Raw genomic sequence first — 12,114 nt, 5'->3', positions numbered from 1 at the left:
TGATACATTTTGTTATGTAACGGGTACTCACGATACGCGGTTTTCATTTTGTTTTTTGCCAATGTTTCGAATCAGTTGTACGGATTATGGTCATAATAGTGAAATGAAAAGAAATATATTTATTTTGTATAGGCCTACAGTGGGTACAGTTTCTGTCAAGACTCTTTTTTATAAGGACCGCGAGAGGTAGCAAATTATTTGAAATACTCGGGTCTAAAGTGTCTTTGCTTCGGAACCCTCAGTACGCGAGTACAAATGGTACTTAGCGGGTTTTTATTTTTTTAGGCAATATATTACGACACACTGTATATCTTCACATATCAAACTTTACACTATGGTTTACATAAATTTTCAAATGTTTTCATACAGTTCGAATTAGACCCTGAAATGAAATACCTACAACCCATTAGGGTACTCTAGAACCCTTTGTTGAACGAGATCATTCAAAACCGGTTTAAACTTTCCATCCATTGTCCAGAACAACTTAACACAATGAACTGAACTGAACACAATGAGCCGAACTCAACACAATGGGTCTAGCGCGAACAGCAGCCGCCTCCGTTCGCGATTCGTTACGCAAATTGACGGACAGAACGAATGCGGACTTTCGCAACTCTTGTATCGCTTTCTAAACAAAGCTTCGTTGCTCCGAACGTGAGTTATGACCCTGACTTTACATATTTGTTGTCAGAATTGGAGTGGTTGTAAAAAAGTCATTCTGTTTTACAAATGGTTTGAAGTCAGTGTTGAAGATTCCGATCTTCTTCAAGGTGCTAAAGGTAGAAACTCATGAGGTGTTTCAAATGTTCTTGATGGTAGCAAGGAATTTGGGGGCATAAGATATTTTAGCAAAACTTATATGTATTTTGGTTGTATATAAAAAGTGTAAACAAAAAATGTAACGTTTTTGTTGCAGGCAATGCCGCGTGCTTTTTCCTACGCTTAAAACTAATGTCCATAATATTTGCCATGGATACTTTAGATAAACGATTTATTAAAAAACAAACTCTTCAGATTTAGAATATTGTGTAAATGAATTAGCTAACACTCGAATGGCGACGTGGTCTGTTGATACTTGAAGTTGGTATCTCATATTTACAAGCTACAAAAAGTCGCGTTCAAGTAAAAATAGACACTTGGGCAAATATTTGTCGGTATTGTGTACCGTAGATGAGGATATACGCGTAAACTTTGGTGTACAAAAATATGCCGCGTTTTTGCACGTAAGTCTGTTTGCAAATTATATTAACGCGTGTTTTGGTAGGGAATCGATTTTATCAACTTTAAAAGTTAAAGCAGCTTTTTAGTATGTCTGAGATCTTGAAAGGGAAAAAATTAGTACTATAGCTTAGCTTATGTGACTTACGAGTATACTTGCACAATGAAATATTTCTTCGTCAATTGATTATAGCAGATTACCTGTTACAAAAAAGAATTTGATCTCGTCAATATCGCTACCCTTCGGATATATTTTTTTGTAAACACTTACCTACAAGCTTATGTCGCGCATGTCATGGAATATACTTAAGGTAAAATATACTTAAGGTCGTATTTTTTAAATTTCAGGACGACTTCCTACTCCGACATTACGACAAGGGCCCCTGCAAGAACAAACTGGGGCACTCGCGCGCCTCAGTACTGTGGCATCGCGCTCAGGTAACTACAGTTCATGTTATGTTTATACATTGTAATATGATCGAAGTATCTATGGCGCTCTAGCGGACTAACGGGGGCGGGGGGCGGAAGGGGCCCCAAACACTTGTTATTAACGAAAAAAAAGGTTGCCGGAATCAAACCATTACTGAAATATATATTTGACGGCGAATAAGTGTATGTGACATTTGTAATTTTGTAGAAACAAATCAACTTTTTACACTGGGGGCCTCCATTCAACTTCCCCCCAAGGTCTTCGACGACTTTAGTCTGCCACTGCTATGGCGTGATCTATATTCCACAATATACAAAGTCATAATTCAAAAAACATCATTCAAAAAATATAATTCAAAAAATTAGCTTATAAAATATTTGCCCCTCTTTATCTGTTTGTCTAAGTTTACTTGGGACGTTTAATAGTTGAACCTATTTTGATGGGACTCTGGCAGTAATTTATGTAATTGTAACGATTATTTCGAGATACCTATATTTTGCAGTTTTTTACAGCTACCGAAAAAAACATTAGTCAAACGGAAAAGTTAAAAGTTACAGAACTGTTTTGTCATTGTCAAATTTATATGTTGAGTTTCATTAGGGCGTCTCATAAAAAATATGTTGTTCAGTTTTGACAACCCTAGTACGTCCATCATCTCTTCTCAATGCCATACATGAGTTAAATGGTTAACACTTTCTCACGTTTAAATTTATTATGCTTTGTCTCATAATTGTCTGCGGTAAAATTGTTTAAAACGAGAAATAAATGTTAATTAAATTGCATACATAAGAAAACATTTAATATAATGCAACTTAATATTTTTAATTTTGAGATTTTAAAGTTTAATATTCATGGGCAGTAGATTGCACATCTTTATAACACGAGTGTAAAAAATAATGTAAGTATTTTAAAAGTTTTTGTTAAAATATAAAATTGTTTTTACAATATAACATCAGTGTTAAGCTCTGCTGTATTCTGGTTTGAAGGGTTTGTGGTAAGGGAGACATACTTTTTCAGATGTCCATGAGAGGCAGTAGTCTTCATCAGGTGGACTGCATGCTCGTGTGCTATTCCTATATTATTGATGATCTTATATATTACAGACAATCTGATGATGACTACTACCTCCGATGGACATCTGTAATCAACCTCAGATAAAAAGTCCTGACTGTAGTAGGCCACGGATGAATTGCTACCCCCGAGAACTAAATCGGAACACCTCGGATATGTATGTCTCCCTTACCCCATTCTTCAAACCAGCACACAGCGTTTAACATTGCTGTTATAAACTAAGTAAACTAGAGAAAAGTTCTAAAAGTGGTGCCGTCCGGACTCGAACCACATCCCTTCTACCACCTTCATAAAAGTGTTAAATTTGCAGGTGGTTGGCATATTCGCGGGGTTCGGGCTGCTGCTGCTGGTGGCGAGCCCGCTGCTGCTGCTGGCCGCGCCCTGCATCGTCTGCTGCAAGTGCAGGTATTGCACACATTTACTCATGATATTCATCGATTAGTAAAGATACTTCGCCGCCTTGCAATTGAATGAAGCCACAAACGGCTTATTAGTAAGTTCTTTTTTTGAATTATTGACAAATAAAAACATTTTTAGAGAAAATTTACGAATTAATAACTAATACTGCGTAATTTACATAAATAATTATTTCAAATATTTTAGGGACATTTTAGCACGGAGACGTGGCAAAACTTTTTTTACGCAACTATATCAATTCTCAAAACTGGGGTACATTTTCTTGTTAGGAGTGAGTAATCTTTACTTATCTATGATAATATTATATAAGCTTCTTTAATTATAGATATAATAGTGGAGCCCGCGGCTTAGCCCGCATTTAAAAAAAATAATATGACATACATAAAACAGAAATTTTGTGCCGGCATTGGAATGACAGTGGTGCCATCTGGCGAAAATTGGTCTTACCAACTCCCAAACCCTCGTGGGCTCTTGGAAAACAACTTTGCTAAAGATCTTCAACTTATCCCACGGACTAAATTGTGAATCTAAACCATTCTCAAGTCCCCTTGAACACACACAACAAATTTCATCAAAATCAGTCCAGTCGTTTAGGAGGAGTTCAGTGACATACACACGCACATAAGAAATCTTTATATATGTATTTCTGTTGTGTGTTCAAGGGGACTTGAGAATGGTTTAGATTCACAATTTAGTCCGTGGGAAAAGGTTTTTTTAATTAATTTTTATTTCATAAGTAGTTGTTGATTTTGGAATGTTTCACATTGGACTCGACAGACTTCGCTTCCAGCGCAGTTCAAATATTCTATCTATTTTTCAAACCCGTAAGTGATAAGGGTTGGTCACCCTTAACATTTATTTTATTTATATGGCAACACAACGTTTGCCGGATCATCTAGTATATATATAAAGATTTTCATATAGAAGTTGCCACTTCTATTCGATTCTATTTCGAACTTGTCCATTGTAAGTAGCCATTGTAGCTATGGACATCTGTCATCAATCTCAGATAGGGCTAGTCCTATCTGAGGTCGGACATAGATGCGTTGCTGCCCCTTTGAACTAAGTTGGAATGTTTTTTTTATATGACTTTCCCTTATCACGTCCTTCAAAGCAAAACATGGAGTGCTTAAAACTTATGTTATTAGGTAAAAATAGCTGATGTGACGGTACCTTTTGAGTTGAATCACAAAAGGTTCTACCAGCTCTCATATGAGTGTGAAAAGTGTCTTGCACGATTCTTTACCAAGACTAGTTTTTGCCTTATGGTCGAAATTCAACCATAATATCTATAGAAAAATGATTACATTTTTATTGATAGCCCTTAAGCTTCGTCAACAGATATCATTCAAACCATAACAAAGAAAATTAGTTGATAAATAAAAAAAGGGTCTAAATTTAATTATCTTATCGTAGACAATGTAATATTTATATAATAAAATATTTCTAACACAATTTCCAGACTTTGCAACCCGAACACGAAGAATCTTGAGGAGGTTGACGAGATCGAGAGCATCAGCCCCGCGAGAGACGACGACGGCGAGGACATCACGCGGACACGGTACCTCTCCGACTGACGTATACGGTTCTAAACATTTACACAGCGGATAGAGGTCGATTTTGCTTGGATTCTACCCTAAAAATGTGTCTCAGTTGTCCCCGATATGGGGCTAAATGGGAAACTTGGGGATATTTGTTGTTGACCGTCAAATTGCCGAAGATATTACGTGGACACGATACCTCTCCAACTGATGTATACAATTCTGGACATGTATACCACGAATACACGTCGATTTGCTTGGATTCTACCCTCAAAATGTGTCTCAGTTGTCCCTGATGTGGGGCTAAATGGTTGTTATTGGAGACGTTTGTTATTGGCCGTCAGATTACGACTTGATGGCCCCCATGGGGCTAAATAGTAAATAACAGGGCCATCCGACAAAGTCTATTGAAAATATCATCACACTACGAGCTGTTTCCAACAAAGGACTAAATAGAAAATAATGAAAACATCCATTGTTTACCCTTAAATCTCTTGACAAAATCGTTAAACTACAACTTGATAGTCCCCTTCGAGGGGCTAAATGGGATATAACAGGGCCACCAGTCATTGGACACATAAGTGTCTCAAAAACACCCGAAAACAATAACAATCGATTGTCGCAAGCTAGGAGCTAAATGAGAAACACCAACGCAATTGATCGAGTATTCCATTGGGGCATTGTCAAGCATGGGGACAAATAGGATACATTTTGGGGCGAACACGTCTAGCGTCTTGGGACCTTAATGGTCATATAATTAGAACTTATGTAAATACAAGGCCTTGTTACTTGTTAGCCTTGTACACGATGATTGGTGTATTAATTTGTAACGTACAAGTAAATTTAATGGCAGGCGATCGGTATATAAAAACGTATTCTGTGTTATTGTTGTCTGTATGTACTATATAATCGTACATTTATAAAACGTGTTAATTAATACTTAATGTTCTGAGGTTCCAATTATACTTCCAATCGATTTATTGATATCATTATAGTAATTTTGTGACATCCACTGACCTTTGGGGCAAATTAGGAAGCAAAATAGTGATTGAATTTTGTGATTGTTCGATTGTCTAATTCTCTATTATAAGTGCCAATAAAACCTTGGCTCATGGGAATTTTTCAGATTGAATTGTCATTTCCAGAATTTTTATATACCCAATTGACCCACGGGGAAAATTGATCATAATTAAATAAAATTTATAATATGGGTGACGTGATTTTTTGACATTCAATAATTGTATAAAATTACTGTGAAATAGAAATAACCTCTTGCATGTTGCAGTATAATATATTTCTCTGAATATTTTTAATGTTTTAATAAAAATCCGATAATTATCTAGTCGTAATGAGACTTATAATATCAGTCATTCATAATTTCATATTTATTTACGTTTGTATAAAAAAATAATGAAAATATTCATCACGTATTCATTTAAACTTGTAAAAGTTAACATTGAATGAATATAATTGTCACAAGAATTATGACCTCTATGTTACTGTTTCAAGAAGTGTTAAATAAAAAGGAGCCCACAATTTTGGCTGTATGCGGGCTTATACACTTCGTGCAGCTAAACACAGATAGACAGACCAGACATACAGATAAAACTAAAGCTAGTCAAATGCTGCATAAAATAAATTTCAAATCGCATATTTTATTACTTTTATTTGAAAATTTAATCAACATTTAAGTATCTAAATGTATTAATGTTAAAATATTCATGTTCGACCCTATTTTTACATTGTACGTTCATGTACAATTTGAAAACAATACATTATTGATGGCGGTTCAATGAATGTTTCAAGTAGTACTTCATGAATATTCGATCTATTGTTTTTCACTTAACATGTATATTGCGAATACTTTAATTAAAGTGAAGTGTAAAGTGAAATTCAATAAAGGTTTTGTGTAAAATTACCTTAACGAATTGTAATGTACGTATAATAATATGACTTCTTTCATCATTTCTGTACTTTTTATGACATGATACTGCCAATTGATGCGAGAAGTTCGAATGATATGTATTAGGAAATCGAAAAGTGATCAAAATTTTGTTTGATGGCGAACACAATTATTTGTTTTAAAAACCTTAAGTCTTAAGGAACGAAGTAACTTCCATAAAGTTCTAACACTGGTAATGGGTATTAGAAAATTATTAAATTTATTTGATTGATTAGCATCTAAGATTTCTACAATAAATAACTGTTTTGCCAGCAAACAAAATTTTAATTTAGATACTATTCAGTTTTCCTAACATAACATAACTTACTATATAATTAGTTAAATTTAAATCATAAATGTACTTACGTTGTATAAATAATACATCAATGTTATTGTCGTCAAATATCGTAACAATTTCAGTGTCAAATTTAAATATTTGTGTGAAAGTGTGTTAATTTTATTGTTGTGGTTTAACATAAGTGTATTTATAGATTACCGATATGAACTAGTTGAGAACATTTCGAGTTACTACAGCGCAACACAATTTGTTTAAATATTTATAACATGGTTTACTGGGGAACAGAATATTTTTGTTGAATAGCTTAGCTCATATTTTGTTCTGATAAAATAATAACATGAATAATAAAGTTATTATATGCGTCAGTCTCGATTTCTCATCGCTGACAAACGACGTATTTATTTGATTACTAATTGACGCACGCGTGGATATAATTTGATATAATTTATTTCAATAAGTACGGTGAAACAAAATCGCGGCGTTTTGACGCTTCTTGCTCGTACATTATAGAGAAAGAGCGAGAGACAAATAGTCATGCCGTCATTTTGGATTACAATATTTTTATAAACAAATTATATAATATGTGCGTCGAAGGGCATTTTTCTTGTCACGCGGGATTACATTGAGCATGTGTCGCGTATAAGACAGGAAAGTGTCGTTGGAACGTTAGGACATAAGTAGTAAATCCGCGTGACAGGAAAAATCCTTTAGTAGCGGGAAAATCGATATTTTTAGTTTTCCACGTCAATCTTTACATGATTACATATTTATGGTGAATTTAATGTGAGGACATTTTACGGATAAAACGATTACAGTACTAAAGTGATATGTTCAACATATTTAGTGCGAGTATACTATGATTCTATAATTCTATATATCTTATAACTTTTCTCATTTAAATATTGGTATTGTATCTTAAAGGATTTATAGTGAAGTTTGAATTAAGAACTCGTCCGTTTTATTTTAAATCCGATGCTTTTATTATCTGTGACTTATTTAAAGGCTGGACTGATATATTCAAGTAAGATGAAATGAGACTGATGATTGGTATTGTCGAGCGATTGGCTACATGATGCATGCACAGTAATGATTACGTATAATTTAGGAGCTTCTGAATGAATCCTTTTATAGCCATAAGTGTACTTTTAGTGAGTCAACGAGATTTCGTATAAAAAACACATGAGAAACTGAATATTTTAAAGTAACCAGACAGGGAGCTTGTAAAATGCCCTTGTGTATATAAAAGATGCAAATTGTATCGAAATAGGTAAACGTCAACATCTGTTTCGAAGATTGGCAAGTACAACTGTACATTCATATAATTTGTATGTCTGTATAATGTTAATCTGTCTGACTGTGCAAAAATAAAAATTGAGGAGGTTACGCTTTGATGCCTTGCAAAAACACTCGTGTAGAAATTTGCAGTCATTCAGGTAATCATAAAAACGTACTTCAGTGTTATTTTTTCTTTATTTATGCAAGGCACATTCAACACTATCTGTACAATTATGGTTATAGATGATATTATAGGAGGTAGGGGACCCGTTGCGGTAGGTACTGTCTCGACAACGAATTGACACGATTCGGTAGTCAGATTCGCTTAACGTACGCTGTTTAATATGCTTTTATTATAAAAAATAAAAAAAACTTAACGTAGGTACTTCATAAGTTAGTCATTGCAAGTTGAGTTTGCGGTTTCAAGTTTGTAAATTTCGTTCGTAAACTGTGCGCTTGGCGTACTTTTAGTGTGTATTAAAAGTAGATTATTTTTAGTTATTATCGAATGGGTACGTTATAGGGTATAATGCAGTTGGCAACACTGAAGAATTTCCACAAGTAGTAATAAATTAAACAAAAAAAAACTAAATAAATTATTTTGGAACAAAATTTACTTAAACGAACGATATAAATGTTTGATACACTACGCATTTAACTCGATGTACAAATTTTCATCTAAAACTAACTAGACATAGTCACTTGAAAGACGAAAAAAAATATTTATTACCTTGTGTTGCCAACGTGCAGTTTTAACATAAGACTCGGATATTTAGACAAGTGTGAGAAGAGTAACTGCAATGCAGTGTGAGACAATGCATATTATATTTATAACCTGTATTTTTTTAATCCCCTGTGATTGGCCAGCATCACATATCGTTTTCTTAAAAAGAAAAGTCCTCAAGTATATTATTCTTTTTTAATTCTCTATGTAAAAATAATAAAAAATATATAATAAGATTATCGTATAATTTGACGGTATATTAATAAAGACTTTTCTCTTTAAGTTGATGGTATATTCTTACAGAGTATTTAAAAAGTAACAACACGCGCTGTTTCCTCCTGTGTTGGCGCACGGAGCCTTAACTCGTAATTTATTGGTAGAGTGTTAATATTTATGATTTCGTTGTAAATAAGAATTAATATTGTACTTAATAGACGAGGACCGATGGTGTGATTAAGGATAAGTATCGTTTTTCATGCGACATGCATATTTTGAATAGCGCGATAGCATTGTAATTGAAATTAACTGTGTACTTTTCAATTTACAATGATGTAAGTGACTAAAAGGTGTCAGCTTGGACTGGTGGAATACTAAAACGGCAAACGAACATTTGTAAATATATACAATGTCTATGGAGAAATAAATAGAGATAACCACCATCCGATCCTCCATAGCTTGTTGTAGCAAGCTAGTTGAAGCATTTGTAGACTTAATCCAAAATTGTTTGTAGGTCTAGTGTAAGCGATAGATTTAAAATAAGTCCCTTGATTTATGATTACGAGAAGTGTCTATGATATTCTATTTTTTGTTTCATTATTGTTTGATGTTTGGTTATGTTTGTGGTCGGCGCAAATGTAAAAATATTTTTTACTTTCCTTTCAATTACTTTTTGTAATTTGATTCATGCTCAAATAAAACCTGGTTCATTATTTATGAATACCCAGACTTCATTTGATTAGTTTTGAAAAATCTATTATTAGTCAATTGATTGATAACTTCCCTTATTTTATTTTTTTTCCGTCCAAAGTATAAGCTAGTAATTTTTTTGGTAAATCATATTATTATGTTTGTGCCTGCCGCTAAAGTCAAAATATTGTAAATAAAAAGAAAAAGAAAAATTTATATTTTGTTATCAAATTGTACTTGTTTTTTTTTGTGTTTGACAAACATAATTTTCCGTTATTCTTATAATATGAATGATTTAATAAAGATTTTTCGGATAAATCTCAAAACATTGGTTTTCTTTGTAAAATATGAACTTCCTGCCTGTGCAAATTTTAAACACCTCTTATGAATTTCTTTATTACAAACAGAAATGTTATAACAAAATATTGAATACACTAGTAACCTCAGCTAGAAACATCCATTATATAAAGTTTACAACAGAAAGATTTTATGAAAAAAGCATTTACAAACAAACACAAACACTATTTGTAATAAAAACTTTATTTACATTTGTACTAATACTAAAGTAAAACAATGCTATCCGACTCAATAAAATAAGTTATCCTTAGATGAACTATCAGTAGATAAAGAAGACCATGTATCAAAGTTCCTTTTGGTTTGAATAAAATAATGCACTCAAAATAATTGTTTTAAAGCATGATAAGTTTTGATTGTTTTGTTTCCACTCTCTTTTTTGAGAACATGCTTATGAAGATGTCAGGATCATTCAAGCAATGCTAATTGACCTCTATGATTGGGCTTGAATGGCGCAGTTATGGATAGGATATCAATATGATATATGATTGTACATAACAACCTTATCATTTGTTCTGCCCCATATCACCATTTGCGAGCTAAGCCAGCAGTACTGTCAAATAGCACAGGTTGTGTGAACTGCCCCCTCATGTCCAGCATATAATGCATAGCAGTATTCTTCACCTTCAAGGGCAATTGTACTTTGGCAAGATTCCGACTCTCCTTACAGGAGACACACTCAATAGGGACCTTCATAATCCGGTTCTTGCCAAACGGAGCGTAAGTTACAAATGTCAAATGTCTGCCGCCTTTGTTTAGGATCAGGAAGCGCACAGACTTGAGAGTATACATCCATATTAAGGCTAGAGACCCTGTACCTGGAAAATAATGATCTCAATTAATAAAGTTGAACCAAATGTTTATTTAATTTATCTGGGCAATCTGATTGAAGTTGCAGGCCAAATTAATGGTCGTAAACAAAGCTGGGAGTCCTAAGCAGAACAAAGTACACACAGGCTACAGCAACAATGCATTGTAAAAGGTATGCCTCCTACAATAACACTGCCGAGGTGTTGCCACCAAGGACATAGATCCTCGAAACACGTCTTTCAGTCTCAAATACAAATTTGCATTTGGCCACAGTAAACTGGTATAAAAGTGGCAAATATGACTATGATGACTTACCAACAAGAAGTGATACAGCTCCTAAGGTATTCCTATATTTATTATCACCAAGGTTTATTCTTCTGAACCAAGGCGTATCATCTGTAATCTTAGATCTGTCCACCGGCGCGTCCTTCAAAGAATTAAATGCAAAAATTCCCAAATACGACCAAAACATATACTGCAGCACCGCAAAAACATTCATATACATAAAATATTTAGGATTTTCGTATTTAAATAGAACAACATCCTTCGCTACATTAGTATTTACATCGTGTATTTTTTTTGGAGCCAATGAACTGAATGTATTGGTCTTTATTTTGTTTACACTGTTTTTTAATGGATAACGTAAAGCAGCGCTCCTTTTTAAAATAGTAGATACGTATGATAACAACGACATCGTGGCAGGCTGAATTATTCTTGCTGTTTAATTCATTGTTTTCTAAAATATTCAATCGTTTTTTTATATAATAACCTAAATCTTAAAAACAATTATATGGCTAAGGACTTTGACATTGACAGAAAACGCCAATGTTGTCACTTTCAAAACTAATTTTACCAATAAAACTGCACAATGCGTGCCACCGATTTGTTTTAATAGTGATTGTATAGTTTTTCTCCAGGTTTTAGATGCGTCTTTATTCCTTAGGCTAACATAAATTATATTTGCAAGTATTTTTATGTTGTTAGAGTTCGTTGTTCAGTGATTTAAGGCGTTGACCACAAGTCATCACTTTACAATATAACTAATCAACAGTTTTACTATTAGCTAGATGCTTATATAGGTTACTATACTTTTTGGTTAGATGGATGAATAACCTACGCCCATTTCTA

General features: G+C 33.6%; 2 protein-coding genes across 4 annotated transcripts in view; one reads left to right on the top strand and one right to left on the bottom strand.

The window, feature by feature from the left end:
* Positions 1-10,148, top strand: part of LOC140756210 (probable E3 ubiquitin-protein ligase RNF144A) — a 152,971-nt gene extending 142,823 nt beyond the window's left edge. For all 3 annotated transcript variants that reach the window (XM_073091663.1, XM_073091662.1, XM_073091665.1), the window contains 3 exons: positions 1,567-1,656; positions 3,030-3,124; positions 4,599-10,148. In XM_073091663.1, the coding sequence (XP_072947764.1) occupies positions 1,567-1,656; positions 3,030-3,124; positions 4,599-4,713 (300 nt within the window). In that variant the 3' untranslated portion in view covers positions 4,714-10,148. The remainder of the gene's footprint in view (positions 1-1,566; positions 1,657-3,029; positions 3,125-4,598) is intronic.
* A 532-nt stretch (positions 10,149-10,680) lies between these two features.
* On the bottom strand, positions 10,681-11,794 carry LOC140756212 (transmembrane protein 223). The gene is made up of 2 exons (XM_073091668.1): positions 11,302-11,794; positions 10,681-10,994 (listed from the first exon to the last, which is right to left on the bottom strand). The coding sequence occupies exons 1-2, from the start codon at positions 11,678-11,680 to the stop codon at positions 10,702-10,704; spliced, it is 672 nt and encodes a 223-aa protein (XP_072947769.1). The 5' UTR covers positions 11,681-11,794; the 3' UTR covers positions 10,681-10,701.
* Between the last annotated feature and the right edge of the window lie 320 nt (positions 11,795-12,114).

The sequence above is a fragment of the Epargyreus clarus genome, unplaced genomic scaffold (genome assembly GCF_041222505.1).
Source record: "Epargyreus clarus isolate Ecla_fem2 unplaced genomic scaffold, WU_Ecla_fem_2.2 ptg000034l, whole genome shotgun sequence".
NCBI classification, from domain to species: domain Eukaryota; kingdom Metazoa; phylum Arthropoda; class Insecta; order Lepidoptera; family Hesperiidae; genus Epargyreus; species Epargyreus clarus.
Note: the sequence above shows the minus strand (reverse complement) of the source record. Positions and strands in the feature narration are given on the sequence as shown.

Excerpts from the sequence above, each read along its gene's own strand:
- LOC140756212 (XM_073091668.1), bottom strand. The coding sequence starts at position 11,680 with ATGTCGTTGTTATCATACGTATCTACTATTTTAAAAAGGAGCGCTGCT. Across the intron at positions 10,995-11,301 it reads AGCTGTATCACTTCTTGTTG|GTACAGGGTCTCTAGCCTTA; the intron begins GTAAGTCATCAT and ends ATTATTTTCCAG.